At 40.5% G+C, this 24,928-nt stretch overlaps 1 protein-coding gene across 4 annotated transcripts in view; it reads right to left on the reverse strand.

The window, feature by feature from the left end:
- Positions 1–24,928, reverse strand: part of fat3a (FAT atypical cadherin 3a) — a 140,856-nt gene that overhangs the window by 33,065 nt on the left and 82,863 nt on the right. For 3 of the 4 annotated variants that reach the window (XM_077542101.1, XM_077542100.1, XM_077542099.1), the window contains exons 4-12: positions 23,039–23,100; positions 19,706–20,020; positions 18,577–18,787; positions 16,155–16,223; positions 11,642–11,781; positions 6,822–7,097; positions 5,481–5,691; positions 2,660–5,385; positions 1,179–2,550 (exon numbers count right to left, since the gene is read on the reverse strand). In XM_077542101.1, the coding sequence (XP_077398227.1) occupies positions 1,179–2,550; positions 2,660–5,385; positions 5,481–5,691; positions 6,822–7,097; positions 11,642–11,781; positions 16,155–16,223; positions 18,577–18,787; positions 19,706–20,020; positions 23,039–23,100 (5,382 nt within the window). The remainder of the gene's footprint in view (positions 1–1,178; positions 2,551–2,659; positions 5,386–5,480; positions 5,692–6,821; positions 7,098–11,641; positions 11,782–16,154; positions 16,224–18,576; positions 18,788–19,705; positions 20,021–23,038; positions 23,101–24,928) is intronic. The other variant, XM_077542102.1, reaches the window with a different exon arrangement.

Here is a 24,928-nt window from a genome sequence, read left to right on the forward strand (position 1 = left end):
AAGGCACGTACAATACAAAATTAATAAATGTTTAAACAAAAAACAAAACAAAACAAAACAAAAAAAAGACACTTTTTCTCTATTTGTCATTTTGTCTTGCAAAGCAGACTGGCGTAGATCATGACAATGTTGTGCATATCTGTAAATTGAAGCAGAAATCATTTGTCAATCAAATTATTTTGAAATGAAAATCGTTTGAATCGAGAATCGAAAATCGATTGTGAATCGAATCGTAGACCCAAAAATCGTAATTGAATCGAATCGTGAGACAGTCAAAGATTCCCAGCCCTAACATATATATATATATATATATATATATATATATATATATATATATATATATATATATATATGTATCTTATTAATCACGGTATGACTGGATGAATAAGCAGGCAGTGTAAAAGCGCTTTGAGTACCTTGAAGGACGAAAAGTCAGGTACAAGTGAATCCCACCTACTATTTTCCTACTCAGCTGTCAAGTGTAGAGAACACAAATCAGGATGCCGGTCTAGTTGACACTGATTGCAATGTAATTAAGAGAATGAATTTCTTCCATCAAAAGTTATTCATTAGATCTTTTATCTCCCGTCTCTCGGCGGTGCCTCTCCGTCTCATGGTAAGTTCCAGCTTCATTACTATCTTATTTGCCAATGAAAGAAGTAATCCTTTGATCTTAATGCATTCTATTTAATCAAGCGCAGAACTAATCCCACAATTTCCATTGTTTCTTTTGCCCTCAATATGCAGTATATTGTATCTCTTTATCTGTGTGTTTATCTGTGAGTCGACTTTTTCGTTTTGCCTCGCTAAAATTACCCAAACAAATTAAACTGTTTCATTTGGAAAATAATGTGACATGGGGCTCATTAAGTTCCCAGGGAAAGTCCTCAATGAATGTTTGGTTAACCTCACAATTACACAACGTATTTAACAACTACAGACACAAATGTTCACTGCAAGACATGTAGAGAATTTTAGACGGTTAAAAGCCCTCAGTCATGAAAAACGTTTTTGAAACAAATGCTTCTCTGAAAATCTTTCCATGGTATTTCTCTACCATAATAATTGTCTTGCCCAAACCCTTATCCTGGTACACATTCCAGGAAGCTAGAACTCGTGTCAATATCATTTTAACATACGTTACAGTATTTCAAATACAACAATTAAACTGTCCTTACCGGTAATGTGATAGCTGACTTGTCGGTTAATGGTAGAACTGTCATCATCTTTCGTGTTCAGCACAGCGACAACTTCTCCTGGCGAGTCGCTCTCGTTAACTGTCCCAACGTAGCGTTGCTCCAGGAAACTCGGCGGGTTGTCATTGACGTCTGACACTGCCACTGTGACGGTGGTCGTGCTGGAAAGAGATAACGCCTCCCCGAGATCTGAGGCAATCACTGTGAAGGCGTATGACGGATTGGACTCGTGGTCCAGGTTCTTGCGGGTGGAAATCCAGCCTGCGTTGGAGTCAATACTGAACATTGCAACTAATTCGGTGGAATCACCTTCTGAATGGATGAAGGTCCCAAGACTGTAAGTTACTTGTCCATTGGCAGCCGAGTCTGGGTCATGTGCTTGGACTTGAATAACTCTCGTTCCAACTGGCATTCCTTCCAAAACAGTGGCTTCATAGGAGACGGCCTCAAAAGATGGTTTATTATCATTTAGGTCGAGTACTTTCACATGAACGTCAACAGACGTTATAGAATCCAGCTTGGCCTGTTGCACGGTGGCAATAACCTTGAAGTGGTATTCTTTGATATGCTCGTGGTCCAAGAGCTTATCAATCTTGAGAACACCAGTATCTTTTTCGATCACAAACACTTCATCTTTGTTGTTTTCTCCATTCTCTCCATTAACCAGGGAAAATGTAGCTCTAAGGGTGTCATATCCCGGCGGACTGTTCAGGTGGACCATACCAATAGCATAGCCTATGAGTGTGTCCTCTGGCATGCTAAATAAATATGGATGTTGGCTAAATGAGGGAATGATGGAATCTGGGGAAAGAACATGAATGTAGACTGACACTAGAGAGTGGCGAACTGGATTTCCGCCATCCAGAGCTTTCACGAAGAAAGATAACACGGAGTTCCTCAAATGGCCGAAGCTTCCCTTTGTCACCATCCAGCCGTTTTCAGGATCAATCTCCAAAATGTCTGCCACAGGGACGTGTGCCTCACTGTAGAGCGAATACGTAACCCTGGCATTGGTACCGTCATCGGGATCACTGGCCTGAATTTGTGTCACCAAAAACCCATTCGCAACATCCGATTTGACAGAAGCTCTGTATTCAGTGGCACTGAAATGCGGTGCATTATCATTGTCATCCAAAAGTGTGACTTGCACTGTACAGTACGAAACACGTCCGCCTGAGTCTTGGGCGAGCACAGTCAAAACGATATCTTCATTCGCGGGGTCCTCGCGATCAAGCTTTTCCAACGTGGTGATTTGGCCACTCGCATCAATGCTGAACTGGTTCTTGCCAACATCATTGACAAATGAATAGGTAACTTGACCAAAAACACCTGGGTCCGCATCGGTTGCCTTTACCTTTAATTTATAAAAGAAAAGAAACAAAACAATGAATATGCAAGGCTCTTTTCCAATCACAATAAAATAAGAAACGCTTCATGAATGTAATAACTGCATTTAATCTTACCTGGATAACGTTGGTTCCTGCTGCAGCATTTTCTCTCAGCTCCGCTTCATATACATTCAGTCCAAACATCGGGCTATACAAGTTGGCTCCCAAGACTTTAACATGAACTTGTGCAGTGCTGGTGAAGACCCCATCTGACACCGAAACATTAAGACTGTAAACGGGTTCCATCCGTTCTTTGTTGTGGTTGGACAAGGTGATAATTCCGCTCTTTTTCTCCATCGCAAAGTTCATTCTTTCATTTCCGGACAAAATACTGTACTCCAGCTTGTTAAAATCAGAGTTGTCAGCATCCGAGGCTTGGACGCAGGTGACAAATTGACCCTTTGGCGCCAGCTCATTCACATGGGCTTCATAAAGCAGCTGGTTGAAAACTGGAGGATTGTCGTTTGTGTCGTTCACCACAACGGTGACAGACATGTCGCTACTTAAAGGTGGAAAGCCATTATCGGTAGCTCTGACGATGAAGTCATACTTTTGGACTTGTTCATAGTCCAGCATACGTGCAGTCAGGATTAGTCCACTGCTACTGTCGATGTGGAAGTAGTCTGTGTTGTTGTGTGAATCGGATAAGATCTGGTAAAGAACAATATTATTCTTCTCTGAGTCTTTGTCAGTGGCGATGACCTGAAGAGCTGGAGTCCCAATCACGGCCGTTTCCGATAAAACCACCGAGTAGGACATTTTCTGGAAAATGGGGACATTGTCATTAACATCCTGAACGGCCACATTCACATCAACCTCGGAACGGGCGCCAGTTAGATAGTCAGTTGCTCTGATGGTCAGATGATAATAGGAAGCTGTTTCATAGTCCAAGGAATGGATGACACTTATGACTCCGGTGTCAAAACCAATGTCAAACTGAAAAGATGGATCTCCATCAACGATGGTGTAAAAGATACTCTGACCTTCAGGACTCGTTGCGTTAATGCCAAGGATAGGCGTGTGCACTGCCACATCTTCATTGACAGACACCAAATAAAAAGATTTGTCAAAGACAGGCATGGCTTTGTTGACAACTGTAATAGGAAATTCAATTGTAGAAGAGAGAGGTGGATAACCCCCATCTCTGGCATATATCACCATCAGGTACTCCATATTGGACACGTCAGACTCAAAGGCCCTCTTGAGCTTAAGATTGCCCATTTGACGATTGATTTCAAAATGACCATGGTCATCCTTGAGGTAATACGACACCTCTCCGTTAATTCCTTTATCCCCATCAACTGCCATGACTTTGAAAATGTGGGATCCCGGCTCAGCTTCGACTTGAACAGCTGCATAATAAGGAAGTCCAACAAATACAGGGGCATTGTCATTGATGTCTTCCACCTGGACTTTCACCATAACTCTGGCGACGTGCAAACGGTCGTGCTCCCTTCTTGCTTCCACAACCAGTTCGTAGAATTCTTGCTCTTCGCGGTCAAAGGGCAAACCTGTGGTTTGGATCACCCCTGAAGTTGGACGGATTTTAAAGCGTTTACCAGGGTTCAACAATGTGTACTTTAGTGGTTCATTGAGATGGTTTCCAACAGCATTGACGACAGCCACCTTGGTGATGTTCGATTCGTTCTCTTGAATCGAGGAAGTGTAAAGATTATTCGTGAAGCTGAGACCAGAATCAAGAGCTTCGCGCACAAGAATGGTTACCATAGCTGTGGTGGAAAATTTCCCATCTGAGACTTTGACACTGAACCGGAAACGTTCTTTGGAGAAGCTGTTGTTTTTAACTATTATAATCCCATTGGAAGGTTTGATGGAAAAATGCTCCAGTGCTCCATCCGTGAAAGAGTAGGTGAGTCCTGTTGCTTGTTTGTCTGGGTCAATGGCTGACACCTGCAGTGCTTCCACTCCAACATAGGTTGGTAGAAGCACAACTGTTTCATAGTTACTCTGGGTGAAACGAGGTGGTGAATCATTTATGTCTATAACTTGTACTGTAACCTCAGTCGGGCTGTCCGCTGTCAACTGCGGTCGGCCATTATCCCTGACTTGAACATGAAAGTGGAAGATAGAAGATGTCTCATGGTCTAGATTTGCAATGGTCCTGATTGAGCCTGTACCCGAGTCCACTGTGAAAATCATTTTTGCCGTGTCTTCGACAATCTGATATATGAGCAGAGCATTTTGGTTATGATCAGCATCTGTGGCCCTGATAACCAGCGGGGAACCTTCTGTATTTAAAACTAGACTGTTGACTGGTGCGGCTTCGCTGATGCTGCCGTGATAGTGAAGTTGCTTGAACACTGGCGGGTTATCATTCTCATCCAAAACTTGGATCAAAAGAGTCGCATTGGAGGCCAAGCCGGCCATGTTGGTAGCTTGTACCGTGAGCGTAAAAGATGCTCTGGCCTCATAGTCCAGAGACGTTTGAGTTGTAATTACTCCACTGTACTGGTTTATCTGAAAAATCCGATTGGAGTTCCCCTGTTTGATATCGTAAGTGAGCGTGGACTGACTGACTGCACTGACTGTGGTGACAGAGGTCCCAATCACTGCATTTTCTGCGACGTCGGCTTGGTATTCAGGCTGAGGGAACTTTGGACCGGCATTGTTTGAGAGAGTGACGACAATACGCACTATCGTGGTTGTGGACAGGGAGGGGGAGCCATTGTCTGTGACTCTGATCGTGAGTATATAGTGACCAATACTGGACAAGTCAAGGTCATGTGCGACTGTGATGATTCCCAAAGCCGGCTCAATATGAAACGAATTTCCAATGTTCCCTGTTTGAACAGGAGAAAATAAAACAAAACAAAGCACATGTTCGTTTAAGAATGATCATTTCGAAGTACGTTAAAACGTATTCAGGTGTGCCAACCTGATTCAATAGAGTAGTGAAGCTCTCCATTCTTTCCTTTGTCTTTGTCCAAGGCAGTCACCTGTACGACTGCTGATCCCACAGCTGCTGACTCATAGACTGAACCCTCATACAGTGCGCTAGTAAATATCGGTACATGGTCATTTATATCTTCCACCTCTACTAGCACACGAGCCAGGTTCTTCCGGTATGGGAATTCTTGGTCTTTAACCTGTGGGAGGACACATTGTCAAATGTTGGTACCAATAATGGAGCCAGATGTTGGAAAAGTGATTTCGATGGACCTAAATGAGCATTACGTGACTGTAGACCGTTTCGGTGCTGACGTTAGGGCAAAAGGCGGACTACAGCACCGTACACAACTTCAAATAATTACTGTTAACCAAACACGATGTGATAGCACATTCAACGTTCACACCTTCCATGAATGTTTTTACAAATGTTCCAACATAGCCTCTGAGAAGTGGCAGCTAATTCTTGCAATATTTGCATTTCATTAACAGGTCCTCTCTCTCTCATCATCCTGAGTGCCAACTCTCACCTCTCTGTGCCCGTGTGTGTGTATATGCTAATTGCCGGTTTCGACAAAGGCGTGTTGGAGCCGGCGAGCAGATGGACGTCATTCTACCAATTAGCAACTTGCCTTACTGTCTTGCGCCGGTCTTGGACTCCACCACATTTCCAGACCGTCAACACTCTTCATTGAGTTTGTTGTATCCAGTCACTTAGAAGATTCATGTTTATATAATGAAATACTGACCCTGCCCTGTTTTGCCTTATGTTCCCAGTGGAGGATTTCCAGGTACAACATATATCTGTTTGTAATCTGATTACTGTTTTTATGTAACCTTACATGCTTATGATGATCATTAAATCTCTGTTATTATCCATCCATCCATTTTCGTGACCTCTTATTCCTCACAAGGTTTGCAGGGGGTGCTGGCGCCTATCTCAGCTGGCTCTGGGCAGTAGGCGGGGGACACCCTGGACTAGTTGCCAGCCAATCGCAGGGCACACAGAGACGAACAACCATCCACACTCACAAGCACACCGACGGGACAATTCGGAGCGCCCAATGAACCTGCCACGCATGTCTTTGGAATGTGGGAGGAGACCGGAGTACCCGGAGAAGACCCACGCGGGCACGGGGAGAACATGCAAACTCCACCCAGGAATACCCGGAGCCCGGACTCGAATCCGAGTCCTCAGAACTGAGAGGCGGACGTGCTAACCAGTCAACCACCCTCTCCGTTTTTATGTTAAAATATAAACATTGAACAGAAAATAACACATTCAAAACTAGTCCATGGGTCAGTCCACCTCCACCTGAAGATCTCTTACCATAACCGTCAGTATGTGCTGCGCACAAGCCTCGTGGTCCAAACTCTGGGTTGTGTAGATAGCGCCCACTGTGGGGTGGATGCGGAATAGACGCATGCTGTTTGGGTCTATTGCGCTCTGCAAGGAGTAACTTAGCCGGTGATACTCGTCTCTGTCCAATGCCAGGACCTGAACCACTTCAGTGTCAGGGGGTGTGTCCTCAGAAATTGTGACGTCATAGAACGGCTGGGAGAAGATGGGAGCGTTGTCATTGTTGTCAGTAACCGTGATGTGAACCTGGACCATGGAGAGAAAAAGACCGTTGAGTGGTACAAGCATAGATGCTTTCAAGTTATTTTCCTACTTTATATGTGGAAATTGACATTCATATGCATACATTTCTCTCTTGTCTAAAATTAAAATTCGAATGACCAAGAATCCCCATCGGTAACTACGATCAATACACGCAAACGCAATTTAATTTTGACTGAAAACTGTCAAGTAACAGTTTAGGCCTGTTGTGGTAGTTGCGTGTTACGGCTAGTGAAACCTTGTGAGTCACCGATGACAGACGACAAGGCACAACATGAGTCAGACAAAACACAGAGAGATGGTAGAGAGGCAGTAAAAAAAAATATCCATCCATCTTCGAGATTCAAAATGATCAAAATTAGACTAAAAACAAAAAAATTGACTAAAAACAGAAAAAAACACTATCTATCTATCTATCTATCTTAGTGCTGTCAAAGTTAAAGCGTTAACTAATTAATTAATCACAAAATTTAGTCAGTGGGGTTTGTTCACGCGTATTGGTTGCATTGTCTTGTCCAGTGGAGGTGTTCTAAGCTATGTTAGTAGTGTCAACGTCTGGTCAAGTTTCTCAATGTCTGGTCAAGTTTCTCTACGTCTGGTCAAGTTTCTCAATGTCTGGTCAAGTTTCTCAATGTCTGGTCAAGTTTCTCTACGTCTGGTCAAGTTTCTCAATGTCTGGTCAAGTTTCTCAATGTCTGGTCAAGTTTCTCTACGTCTGGTCAAGTTTCTCAATGTCTGGTCAAGTTTCTCAATGTCTGGTCAAGTTTCTCTACGTCTGGTCAAGTTTCTCTACGTCTGGTCAAGTTTCTCAATGTCTGGTCAAGTTTCTCAATGTCTGGTCAAGTTTCTCAATGTCTGGTCAAGTTTCTCTACGTCTGGTCAAGTTTCTCAATGTCTGGTCAAGTTTCTCTACGTCTGGTCAAGTTTCTCAATGTCTGGTCAAGTTTCTCTACATCTGGTCAAGTTTCTCAATGTCTGGTCAAGTTTCTCTACGTCTGGTCAAGTTTCTTAATGTCTGGTCAAGTTTCTCTACGTCTGGTCAAGTTTTTCAATGTCTGGTCAAGTTTCTCAACGTCTGGTCAAGTTTCTCAACGTACGAACATCTATACAAGTTAAAAATGCACCAAGCGCCTCTCGCTGTTCTTCAGGAAACTGAGAACAGCATTAATTGCAGCGTCCATGCATTCGTCCATGTTAAATTTATTTGTTTCGCACGGCTTTGGCGTTTCTCGTCTTATACCGCCCCCTCAAACACAATACCGCTTTGTGATTGGTCTGTACAAATGTGTACCGATCGGTGAAAATCAGCGGGCTCGGTACAAGATGGATTCTTCCGGGGTTTGTGAACTCACAAATCCCGCCAGAAATCACCTTGCAGCGCAAGCTTACAAGCTTACAGTACCCAAACTGCATTTGGTACTGTTTGTAAGCGACCGAACAGGGAACAGCCTGGTTACTGTTTCTGCTGGTTTGGATGTAAAGTAGCCCAGTAATATGTATTTGTCGGTGTTATAATGGAAAGCCTTGGCTTTGCTTATAATAGGGAGGAGGAGAAGAAGCAGCAGCTGTGATATAAGTGAATCATGTGGCCTATGCTATATTTTCATTGTTCCTGTTGGCAAAAGTTAAGGGATTTGCTAAAATAACATGTATCTACCACTTTTCAGTGGAAGTCTCTCCTCACTGCTTTTATTACATGTCACACCATCCAGTGTATGTCATCGGTCTTATGTCCCAGGACATTATTTATTCCTCCATTTTCTCATTTCTCTGCAGTTCTCACTGTAAAACTCCGCCAAAATCTCTTTACACTTGTCACTCTAATAAAATCCCTCCGCCACCATCGCTCTGATGGGATATGCCGAGATGTCATCGCAGCACCCTACCACCCGAATTGAACATTTTTCAAGACCGCACACCAGCACACAATCAACCGGTTGGCGGACGACGCAGCGTACTGTGCTCAGTGCAAGTGTGAGTAACTCGAGCCCATATTCACACTGACTGCGGAACGGAGGCGGCGCGTTCTCGGTACGGACGCCGCAAGGATTAGAACACATTCAAGTCTACGTGTCAATTCACACCAGCTTCGGTGCGGTGCGGAACGACTGCGGCGATGCAGAAGCTTTCCGCAAGCGTTTTATTTCTTCCGGACGCCGCATGCGGATTTTCACGAAGCTGAAGAAATGACACGAGCCGGACAGGAAATCGAGCGTCTCACATTAAGGTAAATCCGGTATATTTCAAAATAAAACGGTTTGCGAAATCGTTTTTTGGGGGGGAGGGAAGCTAGCTTTGCATGACATCAGTCGGACATTTAAGACAAGTGAGTGAGTCGCGTTCAGGTACGCTCGGCTTTTTTTCAGTTTGATCGAGAGCCGATTTTTTTGGGACGAGTTCTGAGACATTAAAATTCTCAAATTTTCTGGTTGAAAACCGATTTGGTTGAGAACAGAAGCGTTCGAAAAACCGAGGTTGACTGTATAGCAAGATGAAAAGATGAGTGAGTCGCTCTTCAAAGTCACTTAGGAAATAAAGAGAAACTTCAACAAAGTACTTGACCCTAAAGTCCTCGTGTCAAAGGGGCCCACACAATCTGGCCTGCTTCAAAACCAGTAAGCTCTAAGCTGAAAAAAAAAACAAAAAAAAACAAAAAACGAACACTCCTCTCGGTTTCTGTGCCGCCCGACTGCTCATCCAAAATAAACGAAGCGAACTGAAATTGCAGCATGAGCGCTGGTATGACTTGCAAGGCGTCAACGTGTATTTTGCACAACATTCAGAAAGTGGATCCCGAGATTTGTAGAAGAAAACAGAACGAGAAGTGGAAGGACACAGACTGGAGAGCTGCCAGGCGGTTCAGTCTAAATATAAACCCTGCTGCGGCAGTCGCCCTTCTGCAGCTGAAAACTGCCGAGGTTCTCCCTGGCGGCGTGTTGCTGTGCTCAATGTCCGTATGAGAGACTTGATTCCATCTTACAGGTGTGTGTATTTGCGTGGAAAAAAAAAATAAAAATGAACAGAGGAGTGCGTAGGGAGAAAGGTCCTTCCAAGCCATTCCCTTATCTGAACAGATGAAAAGCGAATTATAGATGACTGACACCAATTTTTATTTGTAATGTTATGTAACAGTGTGCAACATGCACAAAACGTTTCATGTGGTCGCAGTTTCAAGTCAAAGGAAATGAAAGTTACCCGATTCCCTTTTGAGCCAAAATTAAAATTGAAAGCTAACTTAAATGTATTTACTCAGTATTATTAAGCCACAACGTACGGGTTGTTTAAACCTTAAAATGATTGTTGTTCTACGATTTATAGAGTAAAAAAAAAAAAATCAAAATAATAAGTTTGGCTCGCTACTTTGCGGTTCACTTTTTGCTGATTCACTCTATCACAGATTTGAACTCATGTTGTCAGGTTTAGCTCGGGTTGTACCTCAATATTTCGTGTTTTCTTTTAGTGATTATTTCCCCTTTTTTTTTTTTTTTTTTAATAGCGAGTACCTAATCAAATTATTTATGCTCCTATTTGCGTCCTCTTTAAATATTTGAGAAAATAGAAACAGCGCTTTCGGGCATTCAACACAATCTGTTACATACGATATTTAACTCATTTACTCCCAATAACGTATAAATACGTTTTTTTTAATGCTCTAAGTACCCCAAAGACGTATTTATACGTTTTTTTTGTTTTTTTTAAACGAGAGCAAACAGAAGGTTTTGATGCAGCTTTTCAACTGCAAAGAACGGTAGCAGAAATGGTAGTTATTACACAAACGGCCAGCAGGTGGCAGCAGAGCAAAGGAGATCAACCAGCTCCATGTAGAAAAAAAGCTCAATTACTTACAATTTTAAATAAGACTTGTGAAAACTGATGAAACTTAGCTCTCTTCTAATGCTAATTGCTGCAAAATGTAAACAGATAGAAACATACTTTTTTTTTTCCTGATGAAAGAAGAGACTTTCATCTTTCTTTTGATAGGTTCCATGCTTTTATAGCAATTGAACACAATATTCTGTGGGCCTTGCAAAATCAATCAAAATCCAGTAAAACAGCCGGGAGCGAACGGGATTGCGAAATGTGAAAATGGCGGCGAGTGAATGAGTTAATAGCACCTGTGTTTTTCGACACGCTCCTTTCTTACTTTGACCGTCTCCAAACATTTTTGTGTTTATTTGATTTGAACCGAGTCAAATGCCATTTTTAGCATATGTCGCGGGCCACTAAAAAAATGGACGGCGGGCCGCAAATGGCCCCCCCGGGCCGTCGTTTGAACACCACCGATTTACACTCTACTAGTGGCCAAAATAAATACATTTAGCATATAGCAAGCAAACAAATGAAGAAATAATCTTTTGTATATAAATGATAAAAAAAAAAAAAACTTTTCTTTAGGAAAGTAAGAACAAAATCACACAAACACACTATTGATGTATGTTATCTCTAAAAATACGCTTCAACTTTTCCTAGCGCAGTTTCAATGAAGTACAAGTACACAAAACGGCAGTTGCGTGTCGTACGCGTCTCACCTGTGTGTACGCAACATGGACGCCATCTGTGGCCTGCACCGTCAGGTTGTAGAAGGAGCGTTGCTCGGCGTCCAACGGCCTGGCGATGATGATGGTGCCCATGGCCTTCTCCACATCAAATACGCTGTCCGGGTTCCCATCTGCGGAGTGTGAAAGGAGTCAAACGAACCTCAATCAGGTAGACTCGATCCGAATAATCAACGACTGACACAATGAACATGTGAACACTCACGTGTGTGCAACAGTCCGAGGTTGTTCATTTTTCTGCTTGTCATTTGTAGTACATTTGTCAACATGAAAATGGCAAACTTCAAGTGCTCAGTTTTGACCAGGTTAGTCAAATTGATACAGTACATACGTGTCATAATAAAAACGTTTGCATGCTCTGCTGAATTATTTATATCAACTAGGGGTGTCAGGCAATTCCAATTTTTTAATCGTAATTAATCGCATGACTTCCATAGTTAACTCGTGATTAATCACAAATGTTAAACCTGTTTTAAATGTACAATAAAAAATATATTTTTATTTTTAACCAAATTTTCATACTCTTGTGAACATAAAAGTGGGGTCAAAAATGTTAAACTATTAGAAATATGGCTGCATCTTTTCGTCGTTAATGCAGTAATTTCATAATAATTCATAAAATTCAGTAAAAAAAAAAAAAAAAAAGATGTACTGTAAAAAAGACGAGTGAGCTATCAAATCTTCAAAATTGTAAAATATAATTTGATAATTTGATTTGAAATACATGCATATTATTATTATTATTATTATTATTATTATTATTACTATTATTTTATTTATTTATTTATTTTACTAATTTTGACGTGGAGCTGTCTGCTATGTTGCATTTGGAATTCCGTCAGTACAGGCTTTCCAAATACGGAAGTTAAAATTAATCGCACGTTCAAAAAAAATAGTGGCGTGAAAAGAACTTCAAATTAACTCAAAATTAACGCATTAATTTTGACAGCCCTAATATAAACACTTTGGAAATCACTGTTTACAGAATTATTTGTGCAAAAAAATAAAAAATAAATAAATCACCGTTTACAGAATTATTTGTGAAAAAAAAAAATCACTGTTTACAGAATTATTTATGCAAAAAAACAAAAAACAAAAAAACAAACGCTATGACCATCGAGAGCAAAGGATTTCCGAGTCAAATGGCAATTTGTCGTGATTTTTCATGTTGGCCTTCACGGATGCGCCGCTTGTTGAGCAGTAGAAAATGTGAACGCCGACACTAAGACCGAAAAAGATATTGAAACATCCTGTGATCACGGGGAAGGTTCAAATGAGCGAGTCTGCTGTCCAAACCAAGCATCCTCTTTTTTTAGGCCCGTTTTGGAAGGAGGCGGTTTGGCAAGAATCCCACTGAGGCCAGAGTCAACCTCCCGTCTGCCAACACCAAATTATAGACAAAGAAACTCGGCCTCCGCCAGCTTTCAAAATTGGTTTACACCGCCTGCGGGGTTTACGATCGCCGTCTCTCGCTCCAAGCGAGCATTATGGCGGAGGAGCATCTCTTAATAGTGTTTGATATGAAATTAAAAAAAAGACATCTGTCAGAAGTCAATAAACGGAAGCTTTTCATGACTGCCCTTACATTCCTTACATCTACGGTACTTTGTTTTTGCAGCCATTTTCCCTTCTGCAGTGCTCACTGATGTCAGTGGTGTCCAAACGACGGCCCCGGGGGCCATTTGCGGCCCGCCGTCCATTTTTCAGCGGCCCGTGACATATGCTAAAAATGGCATTTGACTCAGTTCAAATAAAATCAACAAAACAAAAAATATTTGGAGAAAGAAGAAAGAAGGGAGGGCGTCGAAAAAGTATTTTTGATTAACTAAAAAGTAATGAAAAAAAACTATATTGTTCCCAAAATAAAATAAAAACAAATGCATTTTAAAAAACAAAAACTAACTGAAACTACATTTTTATGTTTACAAAACTAACTATAATAATTATAGCAAACATGTCCTTCGTTTTTGTCTTTGGTAATTAATTGAATGCATGAGCCTTTGGGGATGATTTTAAATGTGATTTTTTTTTGTGGATTTATTTTTATATCAACCGGAATAATGACGTTTGAAAGTATGTCACACAGAAGTGATGTCATCTAGCAGCAGCCAATAGAAAAGCACCAAAAGATGATGTCGCTCTCCATGATGTTTTTTTAAATATTGCGCACAAATAATACACATTAAAGGGGCATTCAGCGATCCATAGCGCCATCTAGTGGCGAACAAATCATTCATTCATTTAAAAAAAAATGAGTGTTTATATCAATAGTATGCAAAAAATGCAAAAATCGCATAAACATATTTTATTATATATATATATATATATATATATATATATATATATATATATAAAAATGCATTTGTATTTTAAAATAAATGACTAAATAAACACATGACTAAATAAATAAATGACTAAAAGTGAAAATAAAAATGGATATAAAAAATATAATTCAAAAATTAAATAGAAATGTATTTATTTATGTACACTTTTGCTCTTTTTATTTCCATTTATATTTATTTTTTTGGATATACTTTTGCAATTATATATTTTTTATATCCATTTTTCTTTTCACTTTTAGTCATTTATTTATTTATTTAGTCTTTTTTTTTTTTTTTTTTTTTTTTTTTTTTTTTTTTTTTTTTTTTTTTTTTTTTTTTTTTTTTTTTTAGCAGTTTTGGTGCTTCATAGTGTTTCCGCCTGCCTATATCAAGTTTCTTCTGCAAAATCGGCACCACAATTCGTCTCAGGTTTGCTCAATTACAATTAACTGAGCTGCAGTTCGCAATCCTGGTGGCTCCCGATTAGTCGATCGGCTTCCACATCTGCTGCTTGCCCGCGCAATCAATTTTTGGGCTTGCAGGCCGCCTTAGCGTCCGCATCAACAAATGCGTGATTACTACTTAGATTTTTATTTTTGACAAATTAAAAGTTAATTACGCTTCGGTAATTTTAAAGCGAGGCTGGGAGCAAAAACCCAATGACTTGTTACTACTACTTTAAAGTAGCACTTACATTCACAGATGGCCACCACTTGCGTGCGGACGTGTAATCGAAAGCAGTTGATAATAATGATTATGCCCGTTTCATCTTCTGGGTGGAGTATCGGCTTGAACTGGATAATGAGGTGTTTGATATGAGGGCGTGGTTGTGCGCGTGCTTATATATTTGGTTGCCGTTACATCATATTTGAAATGTGACTGCTGTCATCACTGCATCTTGCCCGGACACAGTCTTCTTTCGTCAATAAATATATCAATCTATGTTAATTCCATTTGTACACAATTTTACAATGCCAAAAATAATCATGTAATTATCAAGTGTAGATGCCCGGGAAACTCACGTTCTCAGTACGTACAGTAAACTCATCTGCTTAAGACGCAGACCAGCTTCGATACCAGTCGATTGTGTGTATATATTTTGTTAGTGTAGAGCTTGCGCACTCTCAGTCTCAAGTCCATGAAAAAAAAAGAGCATTTAAAAAAAGAAAGTAGGTCACCTTTAAACATGAAGTTGACGGTGTCGAGCGTTGGCGGGGTGAAGGAAGGACCCAAATGCAGGCGAAGCAGGAGTACGAGGGCAGAGGAGTCAAGGAGGGATTTTATTAAACACGTTTGCTCCCAATAATGTGGAAATACGTTTTTTTTTTTTATGTTTTGTGTCCCAAAGACGTATTTATACGTTTTTTTTGTTTGGTTTTGTTTTTATGCTAGAGCATACAGAAGGCTTTGATGCAGCCTCTCAACTGCAAAGAACGGTTGCAGAAATGGTAGTTATTACAGAAACGGCCAGCAGGTGGCAGCAATAGATACAACTTCGTTCTCATTCATCCCTTTTTTAAACAGCCAGACGCTGCTTCAATTGGAAAGTTTAAAGTGGGTTGTTCCGCTGCGCTAAACCGGATGGTCATGAAGCAATCGGGCGCTTAGCATCTCTGGGAGTCTACGTGGCCCCAGATTTCAGCTTCTGCATGGTGATTGATTATATGATCTATCTGAGGCAAAATCCCTCGTTGATTGACAGTGAAATCAGCAATCTTGAAGTCCGACAACGGCATTATCAAGTTTTTCATTTCATTGTTCTGAAGTGACCGGAGACTTTACCGATTCCAAGCTACTTTTGTTACAAAAAAACAAACAACAACAACAACAACAACAAAAAAAACATCTGTCACTCTGCGGAAGATAGAATTTACATATAAATAAATTAACACATTATGATGTAGGTGGAGAGGGAAAAAAAATGCTTCCTTCCTTGAATGACCAGCAGTGGCCACTGTTGCGAACAGATCAGACATCATCAAGCACAAATCTATCGTAAAATATTTGCAACCACCAAATGACAAAAATGATCGCAACAACACCGATGAGATAACACGGGTGGACAATGATGAAAGTGAAAAAAACTGCCAAAAGAAATGAGAACGAAACGAAAGGAGACCAAGTGGAAAGTTGACAGCAAAAAAGAGGAAGTGGAAGTAAGATACCTTCTGAGGAACAGTTCCGGATGCAAGCGCTCTGCAGAATAACAAACATCTCAAGGAAAGACCGGGGACCTTTCAGTCATGAAGCGTTGAGGAAAAAAAAAAGAGGAGAGAACAAGTAAGGCACAACAAACACGAAAGGAATAGGACGAAAGGATTGCATGATGAAGAGACGGCTGCAATAGACCAAACAGACCAGCAGAGGCGCTGTTTCCAGCATGCCAAGGTTGTTGTACATGTATGCAGATACAAATTACTTTGAAACTATACTCAACAGGCCTTATTTGATATGAATATCAAAATACGTGTGTGCATTGAGAGCAAGAGAGAGAGAGAGAGAGAGATATCCTCCTGACTCCGAGCAATTCCTATTTGTCCTCTGTAGTGGACGTTATTCAACCTAAACATCTCCCACCCAGTGCATACGATTGAATTAACTAATTTTGTGGACATTCAGAGCTTTCCAATGATACCAAATGTGTAGGGGCGGGGCTTTGCTACCTTTGATTGCATCATAAAAAGAAAATGGCTTCCCTTAGTGCAAGCACTTTTTAGGGAAGAGGGAAAGTAAGTGTATAACACTTTTTATTGAACAAATTTAGGCTTTAATTATTGTTAGTATGTTTTCTCAGACTCTTAAGAACACATTAAAGTATTGTTTTAATTATTTTAACTGTATCTGAGCCTAGCATTTAAGTTTTAAAAAATGTCCTCTGTAGTGGACACATAATAGCTTAAAAATAAAAACTTTTTTTTTTTTTTTTTCAAAAATTTCTTTTTGCTTTTGTGAAAATGGCTGGGAGTGAATGAGTTAAAAACATTTTTTAACTTGACTTCTATTTACAGTCAAAACATCAAAATTCAGCTATATAATGCTGCAATACTAAAAAAGTATGTTACAGATCAAGAAAAAGGTTTCAAATCCTTGTGAAAAATATCAGGGAAAGAATGTCTCCTGAGATAGTGAGACTTGGCCAGTGACATGGAAAAAAAAAAAAAAAAAAAAAGTCAGACAGCAAAAAGCAACTGGTCAGCCAAAAGCACAAGTCAGAAAGGAACTCAAATTGGACACATGCTGACTTCCGATGCTCGGTGGCAAAAAAAAAAAGACGTGAGACGTATGTGCTGAAGAAAAAGCAGCACACATCTTGAATCTGATGGAATTACACAAAACCCGAACTGGTAATTGGATCACATCACTCGCACCGCGCCGGTCGGTTGCTACTATAACACGCGCTGGCAAATTGGGCTTAACGCAATTCGCATGACATAATCTCATTTAAGCCTCTCAAGTGGAGAAAAGTCAACTTTGACGCTTCAAAGGCATATTATGTACAACTACATCTACAAATGTTGAAACTTGATTTATGGCATACTGGGCAAGAATATGTTTCGCTAGACCAGTGCGTCTCAAATAGTGGGGCGGGACCCCCCAGGGGGGCGCGAGGCTCCATCAAGGGGGGCGCGTTTGACCTCGGGGAACATGCTTTTTTTTTTTTTTTTTTTTTTTTACTGTCCTAGAATAAAGTGCAATTGCACCTCCACTACATTAGGGGGCAGTGGCGCTCTCATTAGTGGCAGAGTGTGCGCAGGGAGCATTCGCTCGGTGGTGTCGGGGTTTTGTTTGCACTGAGCATGCGCGCTTTGCACACAGCAAAAAAAAAAAAAAAAAAAAAAATCAGCACAATCTATTTTATTTATTTTTGTTTTGCAGGTTAAAGTTGTTGTTTTTTTTTTGTGTTTTTTTTTTTAATATTGTGCTCCTGAGTTAATGATGGTGATCAGTTTGAATGCATTATTATTTATTGATTTTATGTCATTTTATTTTTCCGTATCAATGTTTATCAATGTTCAAAAATGTTTATAGTTTAATTAAGGATTACATTTTATTTTATGAATTTGAGATGCACTTTAAATCTTTTCTGTTGTAGTTAATAAAGCTATTCTTTGTTGTAAGTTGGTCAATATTTCTTTCATTTTTTATTCTCTTATACGTTAATACGGATACAGTGTTATGCACAGGTGTGCTTATAACAATTTCATAGACAAATGATACTATTTATAGTTGCGCGGGGAGGGGGGGTGGGGGGGGGGGGGGGGCAAGATGTTTTCTTCTTACTGGGGGGGCGGGGTCATGACAGAAAATAATTGAGAAGCACTGAAGTAGACCAAACCACATATTTTGGCAGGTTTTTTTTTTTTAGACTATTTTGAAAGTTCTTTATAGACTGCTGGGCGAATGAATTATTTCTTCTCCTCCACAGCAAACAGCATACATCTGGAATTGCTGTTACCATGGTGACTGGGCTGAGCAGGGCGTAACGGATCAAACAGTGAGGCAGTGCTACCTGAGCCGCGCTGATAATGCAATGATCTATTCCTGCCAAAGCAGCCACGCAATTAGCAGTTCTTTTTTTTTTTTTACCTGCGATGTCGAACCACAAGGGGGCCGAACTCCGCTGCATGGAGACCACGCCGACTATTTCGGTGACTTTGTCGTTTTCCATCACAGTGAAATTGTAGAAAGGCTCATCAAAGAGAGGCGGCAGAGCCGTGGGAGGAGGACGACGGATCCACTCGATGTGGAGGCGAGCCGTCGAGGACTTCTGAGGACGACCGTTGTCTGTTGCCTTGATCTAAAGAAAGAAAAACTCATCAGCCGCAATTGTAAAGGAAGCAGGCGGAAGGCTTCGTAATATTGCCAGTGACGCACAATTCCAATGACTTGGATATACATAATTCGTTTTTGGGTTTTTTTGCTCCTCAATTGTAATTGGAATTGTAAATAATGGTGCCCATATAGAGGTATATTAACTCATTTGCTCCCAATAACGTGTAAATACGTTTTTTTTAAATGTTGTAAGTGTCCCAAAGACGTATTTATACGTTTGTTTGTTTTTTATTTATTTATTTTTTTTATGCTAGAGTATACAGAAGGCAAAGAACGGTTGCAGAAATGGTAGTTATTACACAAACGGCCAGCAGGTGGCAGCAAAGCAAAGGAGATCAACCGGGGCCATGTAGAAAAAAAGCTAGATTACTTACAATTTTGAATGGATTTGTGAAAACTGATGAAACTTAGCTCTCTTCTAATGCTAATTCCTGCAAAACGGAAACAGATAGAAACATACTTTTTTTTTTTCCTGATGAAAAAAAGAGACTTAAATCTTTCTTTTTGGTAGGTTCCATGCTTTTATAGCAATTGAACACAATATTCTGTGGGCCTTGCAAAATCAGTCAAAATCCAGTAAAACAACCGGGAGCGAACTGAATTGCGAAATGTGAAAATGGCGGCGAGTGAATGAGTTAAAAGAAGTAAAAAAAAAAAAAAAAAAAAAGTTTAATAAAAACTCTAGTTAAAATATCTCAACAACTGCTTTTATAATAAATTGTTTTAACACTGCCAGCCCAGCAAAAAAATGCATCATTTGGCGTATTTTTCCGTCAATGGCAGTGAAAGAGTTAATTGTAAAGAAACTTTATGGACACCCTTGTACTATAACAATTTTAGCTATTCTGTTGTTAGGAAGCGGACAAATATCAATTGTACATACTGTCAGGATATCGTAGCTGCCAGCACTGAAGGCCTTGCGGGACGACACCATTGCCGTCTTGGGATCAATAAAGAATTTACCATCTTCATTGCCATCTACAATGCTGTATGAAAGGTCGCTGTTGGGTCCGTCATCGCGGTCGTAGGCAAAGACCCGGTAGATGGGCTCCCCTTTCTTTCTCCGCTCCCGCTCGGGTAGTTTGACCTGATAGACCTTCTCTGGAAATGTCGGCTTGTTGTCGTTTTCATCGAGGACCTGGACCATCACCCACACTGTACTCTGCCTTGGACTGGGCCCACCATCTGACACCAGTACCTGATAGGGCAGGACACAATTACGTGCATGAATGCATATGTATAAATCCTTCAATGAATTCTTACATTTAATTGAATGAACTCGGAGAAAGTCTGACGTTGTTACTTCATTTGCATATGCAAATTAAGACATTTACACAAATTATGGCAGGACCGTACAAGTGAGTACAAGTGACGTGTCGGTCGCAAACGAGGTGCTACTGCAAGCGGAGCACATTGCTCGGCCTCGTCTGCGCAGCCGCAGACAGAGAGAGACAGGAGGAGGAGAAAACAGGAGAGGAAAGGAGGACACACAAACGCGGTTTGTACAAGATGAGCCGAAATGCAAATGAGTCTAATTCACTAACGCCAGCGCAAATAGTCACACAGAGTTTGCGTGACGCGAATAACGTGTTTGGAAAGCGTGTATTAACCTGACGCAACCTCGATCCGGGATCATGACAGCAGTGCATGCCATTTGCGGCAAAACATGATCAGAGAGAGAGAGAGAGAGAGAAAGAGAGAGATCCTCCTGACTACGAGCAATTCAAATTTGTCCTCTGTAGTGGACCTTATTAAACCTGAATATCTCCTACCCAGTGCATACGATTAAATTAACTCATTTTGTGGACCTTCAGAGCTTTCCAATGATACCAAATGTGTAGGGGCGGGGCTTTGCTACCTTTGATTGCATCATAAAAAGAAAATGGCTTCCCTCAGTGCAAGCACTTTTTAGGGAAGAGGAAAAGTAAGTGTATAACACTTTTTATTTGACAAATTTAGGCTTTAAATGTTGTTAGTATGTTTTCTATAAGACTCTTAAGAACACATTAAAGTATTGTTTTAACTGTATTTGAGCCTAGCATTTAAGTTTAAAAAAATGTCCTCTGTAGTGGACACATACTTTTTTTTTTTTTTCACAACATAAACCCGGGCTGATCGACAATGGCGGGGGGGGAACCTTACGATCATTTTTACATGCCAGATTCATACTGTACGCCCACGCCAACCTCTGAAAATATATTTTTTTTTAAAACGACCGCACCAATAATTTGTACTTTATGAACGAATGACGTCGTCGTCGTCCTCTCTGCTCTATACAGCTTAATGGCGCTCTAAACGCTTACTCTCGGTCCAACCTCGCTTTCTGATAATGTCATCTTTCTGGCAACTGTTACTATAACAACCATGTTGTTGGCGCAAATCCATTGCCATGTGTGGTAAATCAGGTGCAAAAATCTGTTTTGTGGGCGTGTTTGCGCCGGTATATGATTTGAGCAATATCCTGAGCGAATAGGTGGGTAACTGGGCGAAGACATGCGGGTGCGGTTGTGCTGCAATATTTGGCGCTATTACCGGATGCAGCGCATTCTGAGTCAATATACCCTCCAGTGTCACTATTTTGTGTTGTCAACATAATTATTTTTTGGGCCAAAGTTCCTCCATCTTTATTCAAATGCGCTGCCAAATACCAAATGAAAAAGTTTTGCAGACTCATGCAGTGAGGCATTGGCCCAATGCATGTACACGTTGACGAAACACGATTCTTTACTGGTTCCGAGGGCTACTGAGCCCACTTTAAGCCGCAAAAAAGCCTTTTTTTTTTTTTTTTGTAAAAAGGCCTTGATGGTGGGCACAGTCCATGAAGTCACTTCCCTGTGCGTATTTAGGCAGTTGATTAAATAGCACCAGTTCTCCCACTCCTGACTCCATAATGGCGTTGTGAGCAAAATTTCCCCTGTTGCGAATTTAATCAAGACACTTTTTTTTCGCTCCGGTGACTGCTTACGGATGCTGAGGGATTTGGCGACATCACGTTGGCCCTCGTGCACACATTCAAGTTGCCGAGCCATCTTTGCATAAAGTTTAGACTTGGAGCAAGATAATCAATTGCGCCGTTTGCTGTACAATCGTTTTGTCCTTATTTTTGAGTCGGCACGGACAACTAAGTGGTCATTAGGATTTTGCTTTCATCTAAACCAGGGGTGTCCAAACTACGGCCCGGGGGCCATTTGCGGCCCGCCGTCCATTTTTTCGTGGCCCGCGACATATGCTAAAAATGGCATTTGGCTCAGTTAAAATCAAATAAAAACAAAAATGTTTGGAGATGTTCAAAGTAAGAAGGGAAGGTGTCGAAAAACACAGGTGCTATTAAAGGTTATTTTAGTTAACTAAAACTAGCGGAAAAAAAAAAATCAAAAAACACTTTCGTTAACGAAATAAAATAAAAACGAAGATGCTTTTAAAAAAAAAAAGAAAACTAAGTGAAACTACATTTTATGTTTACATCCATCCATCCATTTTCTTGACCGTTTATTCCTCACAAGGGTCGCGGGGGGGTGCTGGCGCCTATCTCAGCTGGCTCTGGGCAGTAGGCGGGGGACACCCTGGACTGGTTGCCAGCCAATCGCAGTTTACGTTTACAAAACTAACTAAAATAAAACTAACTATAATAATATAAAAAATGTCCTTCGTCTTAGTCAGTATTGATCCATATATAAGGCGCACTGGATTATAAGGCGCATGGTCAGCTTTTGAAAAAATTGAAGGCTTTTAGGTGCGCCTTATAGTGCGGAAAATACGGTAATGTTAAAATGGTAAGCTAATCAACAAAATTGTTTTCCCAAGCATTTCTTTTTAGCAAATGTGTTTTAAGTTTGAAAGGATTGATGAGAGGTTGTGTTAAGCATATTGTATACTCTGACCCCATTCAATCCCAAAAACGTGTAAACATGTTTTAAAATATGTTGTCCTTGTCTCCTAAAAATGTGTAAACGTGTTTGTTTGTTTTTTTACTATTTTTTAAAGGCATACAGAAGGTTTTGATGCAGCTTCTGACATGAAGAGCCGGCTTAAAGCAATTATAATTATTTCATAAAAATGGCCAGCAGGTGGCAGCAGAGTATAAGAGATCAGCCAGGGCCACGTTGCAAGTTGCAGAGCAACTACAACAACAGTGACTGTGATAGCCACGTAAGTCATCCAGGACATCACATCAGTACAATGAGGGCTTCAGAGCCGTCATATCGTAAGTCCTCACCTCTAAAACATGTTCCGTTTGTTGTTCACGGTCCAGTTTCCTCGAGGTGGTTGTGATCAGACCTGAGACAGAAAACAGACAAAATAGGATTTTTTAACACATTTGTCGGTCTATAATTAAAAAAGAAAATAATCATAATAATTAAACAAACCGTAACTTTAAGTTGTGTGTAAAATAATGACTTCCAGGACGATTCCCCCCGTACAAGGACTGCTTGTGAAGTTACAAATTTGATATATTTTGATTGTGGCCGACTGATTAATTAGTCCGACATTACAATTTAGCCAATGTGGTGCCCCTAGAGGTTATTGGGATCATTACAACTTGCCTCAATACCGTCCAAATGATTAATTTGTCAAAAAGACGACCCAATTATTGCTACAATAATAATAATAATAATAATGTAATTTAAAAGTGATTACATTACAGTGTAGGATTGACCCCTAAAAGTCATGAAATTAGTTTGTTATTGTCAGAACTCTAATGTGCTTTTAAACTGTTTGACTTGACCTAATTGTTTGGGGTGTGGAATGAGGTTCATCGACACAATTTGCAGTCTTAATGCAGCTAAACAAATAAAAATAAAAAAAAATAGATAAATGCTGCTGGGCGAACTCAAGACCGTCCCTTTCGAATATATTTTCAATTCTCCTCTTAGGTCAGCATCAAAGCCATAACAACACAAGACATTATTACGCACATTTGAACTGAGAAACAAATGCTCATTATTACAATAACACAACATCAAAATAACCCCCCCCCCACCACCACCACAAAGAAATCGAGTTCTACAACTGGATTTATAATTAAGGCTGGAGTGTATGAGGGCACATTTCCACCATCTGCTGTAAAATGCTCCACCAAACGAGAGAACTAATTAAGATCAATCGCATCCCTTGCACAACAACAGTTTTACAGGTTGAATATTAGCCGGACGATGTTGCTAGTGTACTTTAAAATCAAAGCAGTCTGTTAGGAAGAGATGTTTGTACGCGTATAGTTAGTCAGATGGTTACATAATGTTTTGAGAAAAGTCTAGGCAAAAAAGAACATACGCAGTTCAAATAGAGGTCTTTCACCTTATGAATGTGCCACAAATAGTAATATAACACTAGTCAGTAGAGAATCAATCAATTCATGCTCTTTATATATTCGGCAATGGGTCTCGGACGGACGGACTAGAACAACACGAGGCAAAGTAGTTATGCAAAAGAACTGATGATATAAACAATAAAAACATATTCATATATGAAACATTGGGCTCTATTTTTGCACTAGCGTACATTCTGTGCAGCATAACACTGCACAGAGGCTAGGTTAGACCCAATGTTGGTAATTTACAGATGAGCACAGTCCGGCGGAATTGCAACAGGGAGAGCTGTGTGTCTCTGTTTGAGTGATCAGAGTCGACTTCAGTCATGGCCAATGAAAGTAACTCCTTTCATTATCTTTAAATGTGGTGCACTAGTCACACACACGAGTCGTCTTGATGTGGCAGAAGCGCATCTCTGTCATAAAGCGCAGCACTTTATGAGACAGCCCCTCAGCCCGATCGTTATTCAAGTATAAAGCCAGTCCGTCACCTTTTCTGCTTCCCACAGGTTTTGGCTAATCTACAATCTGATGAAGAGGTGTATTGAAACTTTACAATCTGGGGTTGTTCACGGTAAGCCACGTTCCACAAAAAAACACAGTAAACTGCATTCTCTGTCGTCGTTCATCAGGGACAGTGAGTTTACAGATCTTAATCAGGAGCAAGCTCACTTTGCTCTCAATAATAAAAGAAGTTTCATCAAGTTTCAACTGCAAAGAACGGTTGCAGAAATGGTAGTTATTACACAAACGGCCAGCAGGTGGCAGCAGCGCAAAGGAGATCAACCAGGGCCATCT

This window comes from Festucalex cinctus, chromosome 13 (assembly GCF_051991245.1).
Source record: "Festucalex cinctus isolate MCC-2025b chromosome 13, RoL_Fcin_1.0, whole genome shotgun sequence".
NCBI classification, from domain to species: Eukaryota; Metazoa; Chordata; class Actinopteri; order Syngnathiformes; family Syngnathidae; genus Festucalex; species Festucalex cinctus.